At 39.0% G+C, this 26,093-nt stretch overlaps 1 protein-coding gene across 1 annotated transcript in view; it reads right to left on the minus strand.

The window, feature by feature from the left end:
- Nucleotides 1-1,670, minus strand: part of LOC141141228 (tenascin-X-like) — a 167,616-nt gene extending 165,946 nt beyond the window's left edge. Inside the window, exons 1-5 of the mRNA XM_073628914.1 lie at nucleotides 1,664-1,670; nucleotides 1,320-1,577; nucleotides 880-1,137; nucleotides 481-738; nucleotides 41-298 (exon numbers count right to left, since the gene is read on the minus strand). Of these exons, the coding sequence (XP_073485015.1) occupies nucleotides 41-298; nucleotides 481-738; nucleotides 880-1,137; nucleotides 1,320-1,577; nucleotides 1,664-1,670 (1,039 nt within the window). The remainder of the gene's footprint in view (nucleotides 1-40; nucleotides 299-480; nucleotides 739-879; nucleotides 1,138-1,319; nucleotides 1,578-1,663) is intronic.
- Between the last annotated feature and the right edge of the window lie 24,423 nt (nucleotides 1,671-26,093).

Raw genomic sequence — 26,093 nt, forward strand, 5'->3', positions numbered from 1 at the left:
AAACAAAAACGAGATATTATCTAAAACTGCAATAACTTACTGGTGTAATTAGATACAATATCATATGCCCCTTGCACATTATTTTCCCCAACTTGAGCATAGACCAGGATGGTGTAGTAATTTCCAGGTGTTAGGCTCTCAATTGTATAAGACGTTGTTGTTACATTCATATCAAAAGTTGGATCTTCCAGGATCTGGATGAAATAAGAACTGGCATTTCCATCTGGTTTCTCCCAGCTCAGAGATATAGAAGTGGTGGTGATGTTCTCTGTCTTCAGATTCTTAACTACTCCAGGTTCTACAATGTAGACAATAGTAAATAGTGATGGTTAGTATGTATGAAACAACCCAGGCTTGTAAGAGCCATAAGACATCTTCTGATTTTCATTTGTCCGTTTTTCACTTTGCAAAACATATTGAAACAAATGGAAAAGAAAAAGTATGGAAATAATTTTTTAGCTGGATGTAGTGTAAACTCACTTGTATATTCAACTATCACAAGATTTTTTCCTTGCACATTATTTTCACCGACACGGGCAGAGACCAGAAAGGTGTAGTAATTTCCAGGTGTCAGGCCTTTAATTATTTCATAAGTTGTAGTTGCAATTGTGTTAAAACGTGGATCTTCCAGGATTTGGATGAAATAAGAACTGACATTTCCATCTGGTTTGTCCCATCTCAGAGATATAGAAGTGGTGGTGATATTCTCTGCTGTCAGGTTCTTCACAACATCAGGTACTACAGTGCAGACACAAACAGGCCGTGTATAAATATGTAAAATGAAGGACAGTAACTTTCAAATATGACCCTACATTACTGTATACAGACCATGGCACAAAAAACAAAAACGAGATATTATCTAAAACTGCAATAACTTACTGGTGTAATTAGATACAATATCATATGCCCCTTGCACATTATTTTCCCCAACTTGAGCATAGACCAGGATGGTGTAGTAATTTCCAGGTGTTAGGATTTCAATTGTATAAGACGTTGTTGTTACATTCATATCAAAAGTTGGATCTTCCAGGATCTGGATGAAATAAGAACTGGCATTTCCATCTGGTTTCTCCCAGCTCAGAGATATAGAAGTGGTGGTGATGTTCTCTGTCTTCAGATTCTTAACTACTCCAGGTTCTACAATGTAGACAATAGTAAATAGTGATGGTTAGTATGTATGAAACACCCCAGGCTTGTAAGAGCCATAAGACATCTTCTGATTTTCATTTGTCCGTTTTTCACTTTGCAAAACATGTTGAAACAAATGTAAAAGAAAAAGTATGGAAATCATTTTTTAGCTGGATGTAGTGTAAACTCACTTGTATATTCAACTATCAGAAGATTTTTTCCTTGCACATTAATTTCACCGACACAGGCAGAGACCAGAAAGGTGTAGTAATTTCCAGGTGTCAGGCCTTTAATTATTTCATAAGTTGTAGTTGCAATTTTATTAAAACGTGGATCTTCCAGGATTTGGATGAAATAAGAACTGACATTTCCATCTGGTTTGTCCCATCTCAGAGATATAGAAGTGGTGGTGATATTCTCTGCTGTCAGGTTCTTCACAACATCAGGTACTACAGTGCAGACACAAACAGGCCGTGTATAAATATGTAAAATGAAGGACAGTAACTTTCAAATATGACCCTACATTACTGTATACAGACCATGGCACAAAAAACAAAAACAAGATATTATCTAAAACTGCAATAACTTACTGGTGTAATTAGATACAATATCATATGCCCCTTGCACATTATTTTCCCCAACTTGAGCATAGACCAGGATGGTGTAGTAATTTCCAGGTGTTAGGATTTCAATTGTATAAGACGTTGTTGTTACATTCATATCAAAAGTTGGATCTTCCAGGATCTGGATGAAATAAGAACTGGCATTTCCATCTGGTTTCTCCCAGCTCAGAGATATAGAAGTGGTGGTGATGTTCTCTGTCTTCAGATTCTTAACTACTCCAGGTTCTACAATGTAGACAATAGTAAATAGTGATGGTTAGTATGTATGAAACACCCCAGGCTTGTAAGAGCCATAAGACATCTTCTGATTTTCATTTGTCCGTTTTTCACTTTGCAAAACATATTGAAACAAATGTAAAAGAAAAAGTATGGAAATCATTTTTTAGCTGGATGTAGTGTAAACTCACTTGTATATTCAACTATCACAAGATTTTTTCCTTGCACATTATTTTCACCGACACGGGCAGAGACCAGAAAGGTGTAGTAATTTCCAGGTGTCAGGCCTTTAATTATTTCATAAGTTGTAGTTGCAATTGTGTTAAAACGTGGATCTTCCAGGATTTGGATGAAATAAGAACTGACATTTCCATCTGGTTTGTCCCATCTCAGAGATATAGAAGTGGTGGTGATATTCTCTGCTGTCAGGTTCTTCACAACATCAGGTACTACAGTGCAGACACAAACAGGCCGTGTATAAATATGTAAAATGAAGGACAGTAACTTTCAAATATGACCCTACATTACTGTATACAGACCATGGCACAAAAAACAAAAACGAGATATTATCTAAAACTGCAATAACTTACTGGTGTAATTAGATACAATATCATATGCCCCTTGCACATTATTTTCCCCAACTTGAGCATAGACCAGGATGGTGTAGTAATTTCCAGGTGTTAGGATTTCAATTGTATAAGATGTTGTTGTTACATTCATATCAAAAGTTGGATCTTCCAGGATCTGGATGAAATAAGAACTGGCATTTCCATCTGGTTTCTCCCAGCTCAGAGATATAGAAGTGGTGGTGATGTTCTCTGTCTTCAGATTCTTAACCACTCCAGGTTCTACAATGTACACAATAGTAAATAGTGATGGTTAGTATGTATGAAACACCCCAGGCTTGTAAGAGCCATAAGACATCTTCTGATTTTCATTTGTCCGTTTTTCACTTTGCAAAACATGTTGAAACAAATGTAAAAGAAAAAGTATGGAAATCATTTTTTAGCTGGATGTAGTGTAAACTCACTTGTATATTCAACTATCAGAAGATTTTTTCCTTGCACATTAATTTCACCGACACGGGCAGAGACCAGAAAGGTGTAGTAATTTCCAGGTGTCAGGCCTTTAATTATTTCATAAGTTGTAGTTGCAATTTTATTAAAACGTGGATCTTCCAGGATTTGGATGAAATAAGAACTGACATTTCCATCTGGTTTGTCCCATCTCAGAGATATAGAAGTGGTGGTGATATTCTCTGCTGTCAGGTTCTTCACTACTTCAGGTACTACAGTGCAGACACAAACAGGCCGTGTATAAATATGTAAAATGAAGGACAGTAACTTTCAAATATGACCCTACATTACTGTATACAGACCATGGCACAAAAAACAAAAACGAGATATTATCTAAAACTGCAATAACTTACTGGTGTAATTAGATACAATATCATATGCCCCTTGCACATTATTTTCCCCAACTTGAGCATAGACCAGGATGGTGTAGTAATTTCCAGGTGTTAGGATTTCAATTGTATAAGACGTTGTTGTTACATTCATATCAAAAGTTGGATCTTCCAGGATCTGGATGAAATAAGAACTGGCATTTCCATCTGGTTTCTCCCAGCTCAGAGATATAGAAGTGGTGGCGATGTTCTCTGTCTTCAGATTCTTAACTACTCCAGGTTCTACAATGTAGACAATAGTAAATAGTGATGGTTAGTATGTATGAAACACCCCAGGCTTGTAAGAGCCATAAGACATCTTCTGATTTTCATTTGTCCGTTTTTCACTTTGCAAAACATATTGAAACAAATGTAAAAGAAAAAGTATGGAAATCATTTTTTAGCTGGATGTAGTGTAAACTCACTTGTATATTCAACTATCACAAGATTTTTTCCTTGCACATTATTTTCACCGACACGGGCAGAGACCAGAAAGGTGTAGTAATTTCCAGGTGTCAGGCCTTTAATTATTTCATAAGTTGTAGTTGCAATTGTATTAAAACGTGGATCTTCCAGGATTTGGACGAAATAAGAACTGACATTTCCATCTGGTTTGTCCCATCTCAGAGATATAGAAGTGGTGGTGATGTTCTCTGCTGTCAGGTTCTTCACTACTTCAGGTACTACAGTGCAGACACAAACAGGCCGTGTATAAATATGTAATATAAAGGACAGTAACTTTCAAATATGACCCTAAATTACTGTATACAGACCATGGCACAAAAAACAAAAACGAGATATTATCTAAAACTGCAATAACTTACTGGTGTAATTAGATACAATATCATATGCCCCTTGCACATTATTTTCCCCAACTTGAGCATAGACCAGGATGGTGTAGTAATTTCCAGGTGTTAGGCTTTCAATTGTATAAGACGTTGTTGTTACATTCATATCAAAAGTTGGATCTTCCAGGATCTGGATGAAATAAGAACTGGCATTTCCATCTGGTTTCTCCCAGCTCAGAGATATAGAAGTGGTGGTGATGTTCTCTGTCTTCAGATTCTTAACTACTCCAGGTTCTACAATGTAGACAATAGTAAATAGTGATGGTTAGTATGTATGAAACAACCCAGGCTTGTAAGAGCCATAAGACATCTTCTGATTTTCATTTGTCCGTTTTTCACTTTGCAAAACATATTGAAACAAATGGAAAAGAAAAAGTATGGAAATCATTTTTTAGCTGGATGTAGTGTAAACTCACTTGTATATTCAACTATCACAAGATTTTTTCCTTGCACATTATTTTCACCGACACGGGCAGAGACCAGAAAGGTGTAGTAATTTCCAGGTGTCAGGCCTTTAATTATTTCATAAGTTGTAGTTGCAATTTTATTAAAACGTGGATCTTCCAGGATTTGGATGAAATAAGAACTGACATTTCCATCTGGTTTGTCCCATCTCAGAGATATAGAAGTGGTGGTGATATTCTCTGCTGTCAGGTTCTTCACAACATCAGGTACTACAGTGCAGACACAAACAGGCCGTGTATAAATATGTAAAATGAAGGACAGTAACTTTCAAATATGACCCTACATTACTGTATACAGACCATGGCACAAAAAACAAAAACGAGATATTATCTAAAACAGCAATAACTTACTGGTGTAATTAGATACAATATCATATGCCCCTTGCACATTATTTTCCCCAACTTGAGCATAGACCAGGATGGTGTAGTAATTTCCAGGTGTTAGGATTTCAATTGTATAAGATGTTGTTGTTACATTCATATCAAAAGTTGGATCTTCCAGGATCTGGATGAAATAAGAACTGGCATTTCCATCTGGTTTCTCCCAGCTCAGAGATATAGAAGTGGTGGTGATGTTCTCTGTCTTCAGATTCTTAACCACTCCAGGTTCTACAATGTACACAATAGTAAATAGTGATGGTTAGTATGTATGAAACACCCCAGGCTTGTAAGAGCCATAAGACATCTTCTGATTTTCATTTGTCCGTTTTTCACTTTGCAAAACATATTGAAACAAATGTAAAAGAAAAAGTATGGAAATCATTTTTCAGCTGGATGTAGTGTAAACTCACTTGTATATTCAACTATCAGAAGATTTTTTCCTTGCACATTATTTTCACCGACACGGGCAGAGACCAGAAAGGTGTAGTAATTTCCAGGTGTCAGGCCTTTAATTATTTCATAAGTTGTAGTTGCAATTGTATTAAAACGTGGATCTTCCAGGATTTGGATGAAATAAGAACTGACATTTCCATCTGGTTTGTCCCATCTCAGAGATATAGAAGTGGTGGTGATATTCTCTGCTGTCAGGTTCTTCACTACTTCAGGTACTACAGTGCAGACACAAACAGGCCGTGTATAAATATGTAATATGAAGGACAGTAACTTTCAAATATGACCCTACATTACTGTATACAGACCATGGCACAAAAAACAAAAACGAGATATTATCTAAAACAGCAATAACTTACTGGTGTAATTAGATACAATATCATATGCCCCTTGCACATTATTTTCCCCAACTTGAGCATAGACCAGGATGGTGTAGTAATTTCCAGGTGTTAGGCTTTCAATTGTGTAAGATGTTGTTGTTACATTCATATCAAAAGTCGGATCTTCCAGGATCTGGATGAAATAAGAACTGGCATTTCCATCTGGTTTCTCCCAGCTCAGAGATATGGAAGTGGTGGTGATATTCTCTGTCTTCAGGTTCTTAACTACTCCAGGTTCTACAATGTACACAATAGTAAATAGCGATGGTTAGTATGTATGAAACACCCCAGGCTTGTAAGAGCCATAAGACATGTTCTTATTTTCATTTGTCCTTTTTTCACTTTGTAAAAAGTGTTGCAACAAATGTAAAAGAAAAAGTATGAAAATCATTAGAAGTGATGTTGATATTTTTTACTGACAGGTTCGTCACTACTTTAGGTTGAAAAAAACAAACAGGCCGTGTATAAATATGTAGATTAAAGGACAGTAGGTTTCAAATATGACCCCACATTACTGTTTACAGACCAAGGCACTTGCAAGACATTCAGTGTACAGAAGAAAGTATCAGATGAAAATAGCTAGGCCAATAGTCATCTGTTTCTATGATGCGTATGACTTACTTGTGTATTCTAATATAGAGTATAGTTTGCTGTGACTTTCATTTTCCCCAACAACAGCTGAGACCAGGAAGGTGTAATAATTTCCAGGTGTCAGGCCTTCAACTGTATTAGAGGTCGTATTGGCAGTTTTATTAAAAGCTGGATTTCCGAGCACTTGGATGAAATATGAACTGGCATTTCCATTTGGTTTCTCCCAACTCAGAGCTATAGAAGTGGTAGTTATATTCTCTACTGTCAGAATTGTCACTGGTTCAGGTGCTTAAAAATAGAAAAAAATCAATTGTCATGTTTCATTGTAATAAGTTTATATAAATTTAGTTACTAAAGCCTAGTACACACTACCACTACTGACAGCTCAGATCAGATCAGCTGTACTAACAATCCAATGTTAGTACAGTGATCTCCCCTGCTGAGATATTGTGTTCTGATGGGGGGACGCCCCCCCCCCCCCAGAACACTCCGGTCAGTGCATTTAGCCATTGGCCAACTTCTGTTGGACAGGCTGCGTTACTGCGTTACTTTAACTGACAAATGCGCGGTCATGCAATGCTGTACCCAAATAAAATGTATGTCCTTTTTTTTCCCCACAAATAGATCTTTTGTTTGGTGGTATTTGATCACCTCTGCGGTTTTTATTTTTTGCACTATAAACAAAAAATGACCAACAATTTTGAAAAAAAAAAGATTAGTTTTTACTTTCTGCTATAAAACATACCCAATGCATTTAAAAAAAAAAAAAATCGAATTTCTTCATCAATTTAAGTCAATATGTATTCTGCTAAATATGTTTGGTAAAAAAAAATCCCAATAAGCATATATTGATTGGTTTGCGCAAAAGTTATAGTGTCTACAGACTATGGGATATTTTTAATTATTTATTTTAATTAGTAATAGCAACAATCAGCGACTTATAGCGGGACTGCGATATTGCAGTGGACAAATCGGACACCTAACTGACACTTTTGACACTTTTTGGGGACCAGTGACACTAATACAGTGATCAGTGCTAAAAATTATGTCACTGTACTAATGACACCGGCAGGGAAGGGGTTAACATCAGGGGCGATCAAAGGGTTAAATGTGTGCGTAGGTTGTGCTTACTCATTGTGGGGGAGGTGCTTTGACTAGGGGAAGGCAAAGATCCGTGTTCCTGCTTTGCAGAACAACAATCTGCCTTGTTTACATAGCTATCATTTACGCTTGTAAGTATTTTTTGAATCCCTCGGCATTAAAGTATTTTGTGTTTCTGCACTTAGAGGCGCCTTCTGTTTGTTTCTTTATAATGTGATTATATCCTGAGATCGTCAGCTAAATCTAATGGCCATAATGCTGTCATTTTGCTTGATTGAGGTATTTCAGGAAATTACTGCATTATGGTCACTAGATGGAGCTGACGATCATAGGAGATAATCATATTGCAAGCAATATGGCAAACATTCAACTCCTAATACAATTTTTTTTAATTTAGGGTCTGTTCTAAAATAATCTTGCAGGGAGAAGTTGCAGAGGTGCTGAAAAAGATGTGTTAGATTGTACAGTATATACTGTAGTTAAAATTCTGTATGAAAAGGGGCATTTTGATTTATGAGATATTTATACTGTGCTGTACTGTTTATCCAGGACACCATTTTCTTTTGATATCAGCCAGGTAAAGCAGCACATTTAAATCTAGCAATATGCATTATTTAATTTTGTCAGAATGTTTAGAATAATGGAAATCTATATTTTTTTAAAAATCACAATACCTAAACTTCAGTTTTAAATAGTTGTTATATTAATATTAATATTTGTTTCTAAATACTTCTTGATACTATGTTCAAACATAGCAGTCAAGCTGTGTGTTGAAATATATATATGACAGTGAATATGTACTGTAGCTAATTTGTTTCAGACAATAAGAAGTATAATTAATTGTTTTTAATTACAAATATCATCCTTATTAGAATTAGAAATATCAATCCTATGGTGTTTCTGTATTGCCCTTGCCCTCCCTCATGTTCTTTCCCTGAGGTAGATTTATGTAACTGGCAGCTACATCATCATTTCTTCTTTCAGACATATTGTCAACATGAACCGAGTTGTATGGTAAATATATACAGTATATATGTATATATATATATATATATATATATATATATATATATATATATATACACACAAACACACATACATACATACATACATACATACACACACATATATATATATATATATATATATATATATATATATATATATAGGCTGCCTGTGCCCACCAATGCAGCCATGTGCCCACTATGCAGCCTTGTGTCCACCAATGCAGCCTTGTGTCCACCATGCAGCCTTGTGTTCACCAATGCAGCCTTATATCCACCAATGCAGCCTTGTGTCCCCCATGCAGCCTTGTGTCCACCAATGCAGCCTTGTGTCCACCAATGCAGCCTTGTGTCCACCAATGCAGCCGTGTGTCCACCAATGCAGCCTTGTGTCCACCAATGTAGCCTTGTGTTCACCAATGCAGTCGTGTGCCAACCAATGCAGCCTTGTGTCCACCAATGCAGTCGTGTGCCCACCAATGCAGCCTTATGCCCACCATGCAGTCGTGTGCCCACCAATGCAGCCTTGTGTCCACCAATGCAGCCTTGTGCTCACCATGCAGCCTTGTGTCCATCAATGCAGCCTTGTATCTACCAATGCAGCCTTGTATCTACCAATGCAGCCTTGTATCTACCAATGCAGCCGTGTGTCCACCATGCAGCCATGTGTCTACCATGCAGCCGTGTGCCCACCAATGCAGCCTTGTGTCCACCAATGCAGCCTTGTGCTCACCATGCAGCCTTGTGTCCACCATGCAGCTGTGTGTCCACCAATGCAGCCTTGTGTCCACCAATGCAGCCTTGTGCTCACCATGCAGCCTTGTGTCCACCAATGCAACCGTGTGTCCACCATGCAGCCGTGTGTCTGCCATGCAGCTGTGTGTCCACCAATGCATCCTTGTGTCCACCAATGCAGCCTTGTGCCCACCAATGCAGCCTTGTGCCCACCATGTAGTTGTGTGCCCACCAATGCAGCCTTGTGCCCACAATGCAGACTTGTGCCCACCAATGCAGCCTTGTGCCCACCATGCAGTTGTGTGCCCACTAAAGCAGCCTTGTGCCCACCATGCAGCCTTGTGCCCACCATGCAGCTGTGTGTCCAACATGCAGCCTTGTGTCCACCATGCAGCCGTGTGCCCACCATGCAGCCTACCTGTGCAGGGGAGGAGAGGAACAGGAGAGTCGCCCAGGTGATCAGAGCGCAGCGTTGGCAACACAGCGATAACAGCATTCATTTCAATTGTTTCAAGTGTTCCTGCCGCTCAACGTCATATACAGCCCCGTCCCCTGGCCGGGGAACTTTGATTGACAGATCACCCGTCACCGGGAATGGACAGGTGATCTGTCTATCAAAGTCCCCGGACCAGGAGGAGGGGCAGTATCTGTAAGATTACTAATATCTTATTCTGTTTTTTTCATAGTGCTTATGATATTTATTCTAATACCCCCTGAGGAATAATAATTATGCGAATTGTGTTCCTGTTGAAATATATGGTTAATGGAGAGAACATTTTATGTATTATAATTTTATAAGTGAGTTTGAATACCTGGCTATACAAGGAAACATCGGTGATAATAAAATACCTGCATGTGGGGACATTTGTAGAAATATATCACACGTTTATTTTGTACATGCAATGTAGCTAGTGATTTTTAATGTATACATGTTATTTTAATCTATATTAATAAAACATTTATAAAATATTTGTGTGTGATCCTGATTACACCCTAAAATTCCCACCTACCTTTTCAGGTTTTGAGTACTTCTAGTGTGTAAAGAAGATTTCTAGAATAGAAGGTTGTCTTGTTTCTGAAGACAGTAAAACCATTTTGTTAAAACTTACTGGTGTAGGCAGACACATTGCTACTTTCCCCTTGAAAGTTGCTGACATCAAGTAAAGCAGAGATCAGGAAGGTGTAATAATTTCCAGGTGTCAGGCCATCAATTATCTTAGAGGTTGTATACGCAGTTTTATTAAAAGTTGGCTCTCCCAGGATCTGGATGAAATAAGAACTGGCATTTCCATCTGGTTTCTCCCAGCTCAGAGATATAGAAGTGGTGTTGATACTCTCTGTCTTCAGATTCTTTACGATTCCAGGTTCTGAAAACATTTAAAAAAATTTATTTTTTAAATTAAATGTTTTATGCTGCTTTTTGGAGAAGAGTTGCCAGATTTGTGAACATGTTTTTTACCAGTATTTTTTAGAGGAGAAAATGTTTTTATTATGTCATTTTGATACAAGGAGAAAAATAGATAACAAAAGTCAGCAACAATGGCTATCGCCTATAGCATGACACATATCATTAGGGACAATACAGTCCAGGCTGGAGGATGTGTCCGACAAACCAGGAATAGCAGTAACAACATATCTGCATTAAATGCTCAAGTATATTGTAAACAGAAAAACACCAATATCAGTAACAGGCATTATATTAGTACCAATTGTCCGAGTCACAACAGAAGGTGACCCAAACATAGGCTGGTGTACCAATTGTTCAAAGATATTTGTATAAAAAAAGGGAAAAATAGTGGGGAAAAAGAATAGGAGGAGGAAAGAGAAGAAGTGGGGAAAAAGGCAGCGTAGGGTTTAAGGGCTAACTGGATGAGAGAGGTATCACATGAGCGATCACAAAAGAAGGGAAGGAGGTAGAAGGATACTTATGGATAATGGATGGTGATGAGGCTGTACCCCATGCCTATGAAATAGCGGGCCTGTGTTATGATAGGGATGATGATGCCCCCTCTGGAGTTGAGAGCATTACAGTGAGAGTAGTAGAGGAAGAGAAATGGAGCCAAATGTAACATAAGACCTTAAACTTGTCAAAAGTGTCATTATTAAGTGCTAACATTTCCTCCATCCGCATAATATCTTTCATAGTTCAAACCCATAAGGACAAAGGGGGAGTAATATCTGTTTTCTAAAATAATGGGATAATCTGTCTCACGGCGGATAAGAAAAAAACGTAGGAGGCTCCACTTTTGTGAGGCTATAGAGTTGGGAAGCATGGTACCAGCATTTTTTAAAGTAAAAGTAAACATTGATTCTAACTTTCTAATCAGAACTAAAAGCATCAATATAATGGTTTCCCAAAAAAGTTACATTCAAGGCATGTGGCATATGATAACTCTCACAAGTTCTTGTGCACTTAATTTGAACTGTCAAGCCATCAAATTGGTGATGTCATAACTAGTCACATGTACAGCTCCATGACAACTGCAAATAAAACAGAGGGTAAGATTGAGGCACCCTTGGCCGTAAAGGAAGAGAGAGTTTAGTTCTGCTTTAAGATGTCTACTTAGTATCTATAGTTAAAAAAAATTGTGTACCTTTTAAAGAATTGTTTTGCTACAAAAAACAATTGAAAACAACTTGACATGCTGTATCATAACCATCAAACAGGATCCAACATAAAAAGTATATAAAACAAACATTTAAAGCAGAGTTCCACCCAAAAGTGGAACTTCCGCTCATCTGATTCCTCCCCCCCTCCGGTGTCACATTTGGCACCTTTCAGGGGGAAGGGGGGTGCAGATACCTGTCTAATACAGGTATTTGCACCCACTTCCTGGAATAGACTCCCGCGGAGTCACGCCCCTTCCTGCACCCCCCTGCTGTCTCCTGGGAAACATACAGGTCCCAGGAGATAGAGGGTACCACTTAGGACTTAGACTCACGCATGCGCAGCAGGGAACCAGGCAGTGAAGCCGCAACGCTTCACTTCCTGATTCCCTCATTGCGGCGGCAGCAGCTGAGAGCCGAGCGATTCATCGGCTTTGGCTGCCGACATTGCTGGACTCCTGGACAGGTAAGTGTATGTTTATTAAAAGTCAGCAGCTGCAGTATTTGTAGCTGCTGGCTTTTAATATTTTTTTTTTCTAGGTGGACTCCCTCTTTAAAATTAAAGGATGCATTTTCTGAAGAAGTGAGGCTGATTTACCAAAAGAGTTGAGGCTTTTCACACAATAAATTGTGTAAATATTCACTCTAATTATGCAATCATGAGAAAAACTAATTTCTGGTTACTATCTTATACTTATGTGCATTGTATGTGCCCACGATTGGGTATTCAATGTAACAAGGGATTTGCTTTTCACATGAGTGGATAACTGAAGTAAAAATTCACACAATTTATTTACTGAAGGTTCTCAACTGCTTGAGTAAATGTGCATTTTACAGGCTGCCTTTGCTAAACTCTCCTCATTTCATATTAAATAAAGTGGCTGTAAACCCTTATACTCAGTGAAGTGACTGGGTTCAGGTGATACACTGAGATGAGACAAATACTCCTACATAAGTTGTACCAGTTTGTCTGCAGCCCTAGCTTCTCTACAGCTGTTGACCGTGCAGAATATATACAGCTTTTCTAAACTTTCAGAAAGCAGGGTGCAGGGAGCTAAAGTTGCACTTTACAGAGCTCGGTAAGGAGAGCTCTGAGAGCTGATTGGAGGGAAGGGACACACACCCCTTCACACAACACGCAGGAAGAGAGCTGAGGCTGTCAATGTCAGGCTGTGTGCTTTAGCTCCCTCCTCTATCACCTTTTTTGTCTTGATGTCAGGAAAACTTGTCAGAAGTGACTTATGCAAATAACAGAGGAACAAGACAGCAGACTGAGATTACACGTAATACTTTAGATTGAGACAAACACACATTATAGAAGGAAATTCTTTGTTCAAATTTTATGTCAGAGGTTTACAACCACTTTAAATATTTCTTCCACATTTCAATATGTGGCAGCTAAAATTTTCTTTAAAAAATTCAAGTGCCACTTTTTGAAGTATGAACTAGGGATGAGCTGAGTGTTTGGTTTGAATGTTTAGGGCATTCTGCATGGACAATGGTGACAGCTGCCATGCAAGCAAAGGGGCAGGGATAGGGATGACATCATTGCCAAAATGTGGTCAGAGGGGAGGGTATTTTAACCAACCAATAAGAATTTAAACTTTGGGAGGCAAGTGTGAGGAACAGGAGACATCCTTCTACACTGCCACTCACTCTCCCTGCAGCCACTGTTCAGCCACTTTCTCTTCCCTAGCCTGGGCACTGGTTACAGGAAGCATCCTCATTGCAAGACAAAAGCTCAGCACTCCCTCTTCCACCTCCTCTACCCTGATTGGCCAGCAGCATCACTGTGCCCTATTTTAATATCACAGGGACAGGGCTCTGAGCTTGTGATAGTACTTGCACTTGATTCTGGATTGATTCAGCCTGCTTGACCCTTGCCTGGACCTGGTTTACTTCTATGATTGCTGCCTATCCTACCCCCTGCCTAGATTTCAGATTAAGCTACTGATTGTCACCTGCTTTGACCCTTGCCTGGATTTTGGACTATGCTGTTGATTGTCACCTGCCCTGATTTTTGCCTAGATTACCATAATGCTACAGCCTACTGCTAGCCCTTGCCGCAGCTAGACTGCATGCAGCTTTTAGCCTGTCTTAGGCCCCTTTCACACGGGACGGATCCGTGTTGATCCGCCCCGTGTTTATCCGCTGCTCAGCGGGGATCGCTCCGCTTTCCACAGCTGAGCAGGCAGATGACAGGGCGGGACCCGCACACTGTGCAGGGACCGCCCTGTCAGATCTCCGCTCTCCCCTATGGGGGATCGGAGGAACACGGACCGTCTGTCCATGTTCATCCGATCTGCTCTGCAGACGGATAGAAAAATAGGATTTTCTTCCGTCCGCAGAATCGGACGAGAGCGGAGCCGGACAACATCGGGTGTTAGCGGATGTACATCCGCTGACACCCGCTATCCCATAGGGATGCATGTATGTCCGTATTTCATCCGAAAACGGATGGATGAAATACGGACACACGGTCCGCATGTGTGAAAGGGGCCTTAAGGCCAGACCTCACCAGCATGTAGCACCAGTCCTGAACTACACTAGCTCTGCTAGCCATCTTACATGGTAAGAAAATCTTTCCTTGTTTTCTGGGGGCATCCCAACAAATATAGCACATAATGTTTTAAATCTCCAGGGACATCAAAATACCAAGGCATACTAACTTTATAGTATAATTAAGGGCAAAACTTTTTTTTTTTTTTTTTTAGTTTTGTATAGAGTGCAGAGGGATTGGAATGCTTGTCAGTTTTTATTAGCGCCTGTGCCATCACTGAAAGTGAAAGAAAAAGAAAATCCCAAATTTTGAGTTGTCCCCAGAAAAGTAATAGAGGGGAAATCTTCCAATGGGGACACTAGTTCTAGTGACCTGGGGGTCCCCAAGGAATTCCCTTAATTTGCAGAGATTTCCCCTCACTTCCTGTTTGGCAGTGGGACAGGAAGTGAAAGGAAATCTCTGCAATTGGAGACAGGTGGGGAAAAAAAAAAAATCTGACAGGGGTTATAAGCCTCCCTTGCTCCATCCTACTTTAAGGTAAGTGCTGCTGCTGAATGTGTAAGTGCACAAAAGCCTCTTTATCTTTGAAGGACAGGATATAAACTGGTAAACCTTAACCACTTGCCGACCTATTCATGTAAATATACTGCGGAAGGTCGGCTCTCCTGCGCAGACATACCTGTACATTAGTCCGTAAAAGCAGGTTAGTGGGCGCACACACTCGATATCTGCCGGCGGCCCGCGATCACAGCGAGGAGAGACAATATGGGGAACTGCCTATGTAAACAAGGCATTTTCCCTGTTCTGCCTAATGACATCAGCAGTTGGGAACAGTGATCTCTGTCATGTTTCAGTAAGCCCACCCCCCCCCCACAGTTAGAACACGCTGAGGGAACACACTTAACCCCTTGATCGGCCCCTAGTGTTAACCCCTTCCCTGCCAGTGTCAATATACGCCTATTGATTTTTTTTTAGCAAAAATATGTAGAAGAATATATATCAGCCTAAACGGATGAATAAATGTATGGATATGTATTATAGCAGAAAGTAAAAAAAAAAAAAGATTTTATTTTCAAAATTGTCGCTCTTTTTTTGTTTATAGTGCAAAAAACTAAAAACCGCAGAGGTGATCAAATACCACCACAAGAAAGCTCTATTTGTGTGAAAAAAAGGACGTCCATAATGTTTGGGTACAACATCGCACGACTGCGCACTTGTCAGTTAAAGCAACACAGTGCCATATCGCAAAAAATGCTCTGGTCAATAAGGGGGTAAATCCTTCCGGGGCTGAAGTGGTTAAAGGGAGTATAACAAACTACATAAATACAAAGAACATGCAAAGGTAAAAAAAATTGAATGGCTTAGACGCTGTGCTAGTTTTTCCATTGTTTGCGCCTACCGGTTCCAGTTAGCAATATCATGGTCTACTAGACATTATGCTACAGTTAATAACCACTTAAGCTTTCATTTATTTATTACAGGTACTTATATAATGTCATCAGTTTACACAGTGCTTTACATATACTGTCTATTATACATTTGCATTGGTCCCTGCCCTCAAGGAACTTACAATCTAAGGTCCCTAACTCACATTCATACATTAGGCCAATTTTAGATTTATTAGTCAAATAACCTCCTTGGCGATATGATTATGTCATATTTTTGATGCTCAAAGCAGTGTATTGTTTCTCATGGAATTTTGGCATTTTATATTTTAGGCCTGTAATTCTTAGGAATAACACACTTAAATCTGTCCAAATCAGAGTCTAGTAGACAAATAGTAGATAAAGTTTGAAACATGAAATGATAAATTATAATATAATAAATAACTATAAATAATTATACCAAATAATAATATAATAATATTAAAATGTATTCAATAATGTAATCAAATCAAAAACACTGAAATTTTCTCAGTTGCAGAACTGTAGCTGTGATTACTTTCAGTGTTTGATGACGAATTTCCCCACAATTCACTATCGCTCAATTCTGCAAGTGATTCTAATTTATTATCGCTGTTTTCTAGCTGGTCTAAAACCGCTTTTGACGTAAAGGGACGCTTTTTGGTTGCTATGGACAATCTCAAGTTTCCAGGCAGAAAGAACAGTATATATAATATAAAAGTGCATGCAGGACACTGGACAAAGCATTAGGGACAAAAGGGATGTGAAATATTTTGATACAGTAATGTAATCTGTAAGATTACAGTGTACTGAATGTATTATGTGTTTTTCACTTTTTCAATTTGACACCGGCTCCGTCCCTGTGCGTCGCAACGCTCCCAGGCGAACGGAGCCCGGTACAGTGAAAGATAGAACAGAGTACACAGCCCACGGACACAGCAGGGAGACATCGCAGGATCCTGGGGACGAGGTAAGTAACTTTCCCTGGATACTGCAATGCGATCCCAAGTGTGGCTCGGGGTTACCGCTTTTGGTAATAAAAATTCATCCCGAGCCACACTCGGGAATATCGCCAGGGAGGTTGACCTACCGGCATGTCTTTGGAGTGTGGGGGGGAAACCCATGCAGGAACAGGGAGAAAATGCAAATCCCATGCAGGTGGTTTTGTGTTTGGGATTTGAACCAATGTCCTCAGTGCTGCTAGGGGGAAGTGCTAACCACTTGGTCACTATGCTGCCCATTATCATTAGCAAATGCACTTCCTCATAGGATATGTGTTAACTACACTACACTAACCTAGGATTCAGCACTGCTTAACCACTTGTTGACTGCCCTATAGTACTTTTATTGCTACAGGGCGGAAGCTGTGGGCAGAATCACATACTGTATATATATATATATACATGATTCTGCATTTCCACCTGCAGGCGGGTCACTTCTGCTGTGATAATTCCAAGTAGAAGCTGATCTACGAGTCCCAAGGACTCGATGTCCACTGGCTCTGGACGATCATTAGTAAAACACACACAAATTATATATGCCTATGTAAACAAGGCATACATCAGATGTGATGGGGGGAAAGATAAGAATCACTCTCTTCCCCTAGTTAAAGCAGCACACAGTAAACACAAAAATACATCTCTATTGTCTGGAAAGTATTAGCTTTTCCTATAAATATAATTTGAAGTACCATTGGACTGGGTAAATACATATTATGAGTTCCCAATGTTTTTCTGTTGCTACATGGCAGATACTTACTTGTATAATTAGATATCGCTGAGATGTTCCCTGACACAGTGTTGAAACCAGCCAGAGCATAAACCTGGAAGGTGTAGTATTTCCCAGGTGTCAGATCTTGAACTGTAAAGTAATTCTGCGTTGTACTTGCATAGTAGGTCTCATTTTGCTGGATTTTTATTACATAGGAACTTATGTTTCCATCTGGAGGCAGCCAGCTCAGAGATACAAATGTGTCAGAGATGCTGAATATTGTCAGGTTTTTTACCACTTCGGGTTCTGCAAGAAAAGCAAAAAATCAGCTATGAATTACTTATTACTTCTAACTTTCTTTTCTTGGCTGCTACCATGAATAATACTGCAAACTCACACAGTTATACATGCCATAATTGTGAAAATCATTTGAATTCACTGCAAACTTTATTTCCTGTCTTTTTTTTATCTTAAGGCCTCATGCACACGGACGTTTTTACAGCCGCTTTTTTGAGCGTTTTTTTGCAGCTTAAAAACGCTTGCCTATGTTAGTCTATGGCTTCATGCCCACCTAGGCATTTTTGAGCTGCAAATGGCATAGGCGTTTTTAAGCTGTAAAAAAAAACCCAGGACCAGTGTGTTCTGAGAGACATTTTTCAGCTGTAAAAACGCTCTAACGCTGATAAACGCTCAAAAACGCGCAAAAACGTCGCTCACCAACGTTTTTGATCCATTGGAAAAAAAAAATTTGAAAAAAACAAAACGCTAAAAAACGGTAAAAACGGTAACGCGGAAAAACGCTAAAAAACGCTAAAAACGCTATTGCAAAAACAGTGAAAAAAAGCTGAAAAAAGTTTAAAAAAACCACTGCACTGCAAAATAACGTTTCGTAACGTTATTTTAACATCCCGTGTGCATGAGACCTTAACATAAAAAGAGACAAAAAAATGACAAACCTCATGTATCAAATGGCCACTCCTAAAAACTGTCTATTTTATCCCAAAACTATTAGCCTGTGGGCAGGCTGTTAGAAGTCATTGCAGCAGCAATGCTGAACTTGTTGTAAAGATCTGCTGCCCTCTACTGATTCCAAGGGGCTATGCTGCTAATGTCACCAATATTTAATAACAGATGTAATTATGAATCAGTACTTCCTTTCTCAGGGAGGCTGGCCTGGAAACTCAAGTAGAAGGAGGAGGAGAAAGAGAGAAAAAGTCTGAGATACATGTCCTGTCCATGGGAGAGTCATTGCTGAACCAAGGCCAGAATACTAGGCTAGTCTTCCTCTGTTTAATAGTTACCATTCTTGCGCATAGCTTCTGGGTCACATGCACATTGGCAGATAGCTAGGTCTATGCTACCGTATGTTTGTAGAGGTCACTTTCCAGGATATTAGAACGTGAACCCGTTTATTGCCATAGAGTTTAAATGCAACTCTTGTTACTTTAGTTAACACTGTCCCTTCTGGATGGGATTATAAGCTAACTTAACTTAGGGCTCAATAACCAGAATAGGCTAGAGCCAGGTTAGACATTTGACGGGCACTTCTGGTAGCTAGATGTCCGCTTGCATAACAGATTAGAAACTACTGGGGACTAAGCCACAGAGTCGATGAGCTGACTGAGTTCCAGTGCCACACCATGGTATCTAATGGGGAGAAGCTGGTTTCCATGCTGGTTGGACACCAGTTAAAGGATCTCCCCATCATTGCTGATGTTGTCTTCAGGTCTCAGATGCCAGGACAGATGCTGCATCATGATCATCCTCTGGGGCACCTGCAACTGGACTTTGCTGCAACATTCATCTGTAGGTATATTTATTAATAACTGTAAATATCTGGTTATATGTGCACAATTACACCGGGACTCTTGTTGGCCCCTTTGCTGACAATACTTGTTTGTACATTGCATTTATGTACTGTTATTAATCTTTTCTCATATAAAGCCTGTATTATTTCCATACTGCTGTGCATCTATATATTCATGGTTAATATTATATGCTGGTTGCATGGTTCCTCTGCCCCCAATTACTTTGTTTAGATTATTGAATAATTCCCCAGGAGGGGAATCCTCTCAGTTCAGAGAGACCCTGTCCTGGACAGATGCGATGTCCAATTTTATTATCAATCCCACTCTTCCACTTCGGGAAGTTTCTGGTTCTCATATATACCTACAGGTTTATCACATTATCTTGTTTCTCATGCCCCCCCCCCCCCCAGAAAGCAGGCTACATAGAAAATAAATCCAGGACATGGACAAAGAGGGCAGGGAGAGGTGGAGTTCTGTAATCAGGCAGGCAGGGTTGCCCTTTCTGGCAGATCAACAGGTTTTGTAAGCAGCATTTTGTAAAGTGATAAAAACAGGGACATATTCATGTAGCTCACAGATTTGCTTGATAAGCTTTTTGCCCTGTCAAATGTTTTAAAAGTGTGCAATAATTATTAAGTTAGGTCTTTAGGTTTTCATTTTGTCAGTATGGTCAAAAAAGTATTTGTGAACAGATATTATGAGCTTTGTGTGCTCCATAACATAATACATGATGATTAGTATACTCACTTGTAGTAACTGTGGTCTGAGAAGCATTTCCTTGAACATTTTGGCCAGTAACAGCCCTGACAGTGACTGTATATGTGTTTCCAGGCTTCAGGTTTTGGACAGTGAATGTCTGATCAGTTGTTATGTTGCTGATGGATACATCTCCCTTTACCTCAATAAGATAGTAACTGTGATTGCCATCTGGAGGGATCCAGCTTAGATTTATGGAGTTAGTGGACACATTGGAAACCAGCAAATTCCCAACTACTCCGGGTACTGCAATCACATAAAAAAAGTATGAGGTTTGTACATTTATATTCCTAGACATGTGTAAAGATCATAAAGGTAAAAACAAAATAATTAATAAAATGAAACGAATGCTCAGTACAAATATAAAGTATATCACAAAGCTTTTTTACTCTACTTTGTAATTGTAATAAAACTGAACTCCAGCAATACTTGACACAAATAAAATGGATAGGGGCAGAAGAAATTAAAACTTAATTAATTAAATCTTAACTCCATCAAAACTAAAAGTCTTTCTTTGTACTCTATAAGGGTGAACTGCTCTTTTTCTCTTTACGACAGGTAAATGCACTTTTACTTACCTGATCCTCCAGTCCCCTGGCAGACTGCGCTCCTCTACGTGCCAGCTGTGGACTGTCTCTCAGTGTCCTCTCATTCTGGGCAGGGCTATATTCCCTGCATAAGTCTTAATGATGTCAGGGGACCTTAGATTTCTGGAGTGAAGGAGAGAAGAGGTTGCAGGGACTGGTCTAGCAGTGCAGAGGAGACTGTGGGAGCAGTAAGTAAAAGTGCTGTACCTGGTCTCCCTAGATATAAATGAGCAGGTAACACTTGCAGTGCATGTGTAGGCTCACTGTAAGGGAGGACTTTTAGTTTCCCAGAATTCAGCTTTAAATTTCAGTGGAGAAAAGTCCTGTGTTGTCCTATCAGCACCCACAGGTTAAAGAGTCAATCCACCCAAAAATGATGTTCCTCCTATAAGTGGAGTTTGAATCAGCAAGTTAACCCTTGTCCCAGATGTAATTACGAATGTTCCTGTCTTCTTGTAGCCCCCCTCTTGCATTTTCCAGAACCTTATGCTAGTTTTTTTATAATATAGAATACATAAAAAAAAAACAACATGAACAGTAATAAACCCTAATTTTGGACATATTTGTTTCAAGTTCATCTTGGTGTATGCATGTAAATATGTCATACCAACAATGAGTGAACAGTTTTCATTAAAGTATTATATGGTGATGAACATACACATATGTTAACCGTGCATAGTCAAAAATGTTTATGGGTCAGGTAAATAATTGTTTTTCTTAATAAATAAATAAATATGGACATGCCACCTTGACCTAAAGTGTATGTATAACCAAACATTTTTTTTCCGCCAGATTAGGGAAGGGTTAAAAACCCTACCTGGTTATTTTTATGTGTGTTCTACTATAGAGATGCAATAGGTAATGAGAGGAAATCACCAAAAAGTGAAGGTAATTCCCATTACAGTTGTCACTACAACCTTTGCCCCCTCACGTCTTATTTTTATTATAACTCTAAAATGTATGATTTCCCATCACTTTCTGTTTTAATGACATACATCAAGAGAAAAAATACAGAGGTGAGAGAAATAGAAACTTGGCAGAAGATCTAACCCTTTCCTATCCTATCCAAAAATTTTTTTAAAAAGGTTTTGTCTCTACACTTAAAGTCTATTCTATAAGAAAGTCTATCATATAAGAAAGTCTATCTAGCTAAAGAAATAAGTATGAAGGGCATAAAAAAGCAAATCAGACTTATATTTAACAACTCTTTGGGTGTGCCATATCAATCCTCAATTCTAACACCTGATATTCACTTGTGGCCTAAATGTACATACTTGTGTTTTAGGTATACCGTATATACTCATGTATGCCTATGAATAAGTATTTGTGGATGTAGCTTGTTCTATATCTGTATGTGTAGTTTACATGAGTGTAGTAAAGTCAAAAACTCTAGCACACTTTTGTCTCTGAAGCTCCAGTACAAAGAATATACCAGAATTTTTAGAGGTCTTTTTGAGTGCCACTTTCAGTGTAGATATGTTCATGACTGATACATTTAGAAAGTACAGCAACAGGGTTTAGTTATCAGAAGTCTTTACATATGTTGTATTATATTGGATATACAGTGCCTTAAAAAAGTATTTATACCCCTTGACATTTTCCACATTTTGTCATGTTACCATTCAAAAACGTAAATGTATTTTATTGGGATTTTATGTGATAGACCAACACAAAGTGGCGCATAATTGTGAAGTGGAAGGAAAATGATAAATGGTTTTCATTTTTTTTTTCAAATAAATATGTGAAAAGTGTGGCGTGCTTTTGTATTCAGCCCCTCTGAGTCAATACTTTGTAGAACCACCTTTCACTGCAATTACAGCTGCAAGTCTTTTTGGGGATGTCTCTACCAACTTTGCCCATCTAGAGAGTGACATTGTTGCCCATTCTTCTTTGCAAAATAGCTCAAGCTCTGTCAGATTGGATGGAGAGCATCTGTGAACAGCAATTTTCAAGTCTTGCCACAGATTCTCAATTGGATTTAGGTCTGGACTTTGATTGGGATATTCTAACACATGAATATGCTTTGATCTAAACCATTCCATTGTAGCTCTGGCTGTATGTTTAGGGTCATTGTCCTGCTGGAAGGGGAACTTCTGCCCCAGTCTCAAGTCTTTGGCAGACTCTAACAGGTTTTCTTCTAAGATTGACCTGTATTTGGCTTCATCTATCTTCCCATCAACTCTGACCAGTTTACCTGTCCCTGCTGAAGAAAAGCATCCCCACAGCACAATGCTGCCATCACCATGTTTCACGGTGGGGATGCTGTGTTCTAGGTGATGTGCAGTGTTAGTTTTCCGCCATACATAGTGTTTTGCTTTTAGATCAAAAAGTTAAATTTTGGTCTCATCTGACCAGAGCACCTTCTTCCACATGTTTGCTGTGTCCCCCACATGGCTTTACGTAAACTGCAAACAGGACTTCTTATGGCTTTCTTTCAACAATGGCTTTCTTCTTGTCACTCTTCCATAAAGGTCACATTTGTGGAGTGCATGACCAATAGTTGCCCTTTGGACAGATTCTCACACCTGAGCTGTGGATCTCTGCAGCTCCTCCAGAGTTACCATGGGCCTCTTGGCTGCTTCTCTGATTAACCTCCCTGGCGGTATGATTATTTCGGATTTTAGGTGCTGAAAGCGGTACAATTATTTTGCATGGAAATTTGGCGTTTTATATTGTATGCCTGTAATTCTTAACAATAACACACTTAAATCTGTCCACCAAGAGTCTAGTAGATATCCCGGGTATGAAGAAGTTTGAAACACAAAAACATAAATTATAATATAATAAATAAATATAAATAATTTTAAAAAATAATATAATAATAATAAAATAAATTTCCCCACGATTCACTATCGCTCAATTCTGAAAGTGTTCTAATTTACTATCATTGTTTTCTAGCTGGTCTAAAGCCACTTTTGACGTAAAGGGACACTTTTTGGTTGCTATGGACAATCTCAAGTTTAAAGGCAGAAAGAACAGTATATATAATATAAAACTGCATGCATGGCATTGGACAAAGCAATGGGGACAAAAGGGAAGTGAAATAATTTCATACAGTACTGTAATCTGTAAGATTACAGTACTGTATGTGTTATGATTTTTACTTTTTTTTAATTTGCCGCCAGGCTCCGCCCCCGTGCGTGGCGACGCTCGCAGGGAACGGAGCCCGGCACAGAGAGGCTTCAGAGGAGGACAGAGCCCGCAGACATCGCAGGATCCTGGGGACAAGGTAAGTAACACTGCACCAGGATCCTGCAATGTAATCCCGAGTGTGGCTCGGGGTTACCGCTAATGGTGCTGAAATTTAACCCCGAGCCACACTCGGGAAAACTGTCAGGGAGGCTACTGTGAAAAAATGAATTACATTTATTTGCACTTATTCACTTTACTGATTGTGAAATCAGGGTGTTTTTTATGGTTTAGGATTTTATATACAAGCACCACTCTAACAGATGGGGAGAGTTTAATAAGCACACCAACATATTTTATATTGATTTTTCTCTGATTAATGCTCTCCTTGCCCGGCCTGTCAGTTTAGGTGGACAGCCATGTCTTGGTAGGTTTGCAGTTGTGCCGTACTCTTTCCATTTTGAGATGAGGGATTAAACAATGCTCCGTTAGATATTCAGAGCTTGGGACATTTTTTTATAACCTAACCCTGCTTTAAACTTCTCCACAACTTTATTCCTGATCTGTCTGGTGTGTTCCTTGGCCTTCATGATGCTGTTTGTTCACTAAGGTTCTCTAACAAACCTATGAGGGCTTCACAGAACAGCTGTATTTATACTGAGATTAAATTACACACAGGTGGACTCTATTTACTAATTAGGTGAGTTCTGAAGGCAATTGGTTCCACTAGATTTTAATTAGGGTATCAGAGTAAAGGGGGCTGAGTACAAATGCACGCCACACTTTTCAGATATTTATTTGAAAAAAATGTTGAAACCCATTTATCATTTTCCTTCCACTTCACAATTATGTTCCACTTTGTGTTGGTCTATCGCATAAAATCCCAATAAAATACATTTACGTTTTTGGTTGTAACATGAAAAAATGTGGAAATTTTCAAGGGGTATGAATACTTTTTCAAGGCACTGTAAGAACACAACAATCTGTAACATCATTTTAATGAATTATTTTAATCAATGTTATCTAATAAACATGATTTTATTACAGAATGGATATGTAATGTTGCTAGTTGAAGGTGGCACCCAAAAAGACCTCTCTAAATGTTGGTACATTATTTGGACTGTAATTGTGGGGAGGTGGTGCTGTCGATTAATCATCAGTTTACCCATTAGGTTATTCTGAAGCTCTAGTAGCTAAAGTAGCTTTGAGACCTCTTTCACACTGGGGCCGCGGCCGCATTAGTGCTAAAGTGTCGTTCATTTTAGCGGCGCTTTAGCGGCACTTTTTGGGCGCTAGCAGGGTGCTTTTAACCCTAAAGAAGGGGTTAAAAAACTCCCGTGTTGCGACTCTTCAGAAGCACTTTTCAGGCACTTCAGAAGCACTGCCCATTTAATTCAATGGGCAGGGCGTTTTGGGAGTGCTAAATACAGCGCTCCCAAATCGCCCCAAAGATGCTGCTTGCAAGACTTTTCGGAACGTCCCGCAAGCGCCCCGCCCCAGTGTGAAAAGTCACACTTGAATGAATGGGAGGTGTTTTTCAGGCGCTTTGCAGAGACTATTTCCAGCGCTAAAGCACCTGAAAACTGCCCCAGTGTGTAACTATGCAGATGTCAATACGGCTTAATTTCAATGAATTGTTATAAATGTGTAGTTGTATATTTTCATGTTGAAAAAAGGGCCTGTATAACAAATTCACAAAGTGACAAAGAAACAATAATTACTTACTAGTATACAAAGTGATCTCCCTGCTATATCCATATAAAAGTACATTATTTCGATAAGCCAAAAGCTGGATTGAATAGAAATTTCCAGCTATGAGATAGGTAATTTGCACTTCACTGGTATACACAGTCACATTAAGGGATGGTTCTCCATAGACAAAGATGTGATATGATGAATTATCTCCCAAGTCTGGTGTCCAATTAAGCATCACAGTAGTGGAGGAAATGTCAATAGCTGTTATGACATCTGAGACTGGAGAGGAAATGTACAATTTATTGGCACACATATTCTATGATTTAATTGCTACTTTTTTTTATATTGAACATTACATACATACTGTTCATACTAAAGAACAGAACACAAAATTGTTAATATATTAATTCTCCATAGTTATGTTTCTAAGGATGTCTGATAACGTGTACCAGCATCTGTTATCAAAATATATAATATAAGAGCAAGTGATCATATTAAAACCTTTCATTTAATTTTTTAGTGCAAGTTTGAAA

Source organism: Aquarana catesbeiana, linkage group LG04 (genome assembly GCF_042186555.1).
Source record: "Aquarana catesbeiana isolate 2022-GZ linkage group LG04, ASM4218655v1, whole genome shotgun sequence".
Taxonomy (NCBI): domain Eukaryota; kingdom Metazoa; phylum Chordata; class Amphibia; order Anura; family Ranidae; genus Aquarana; species Aquarana catesbeiana.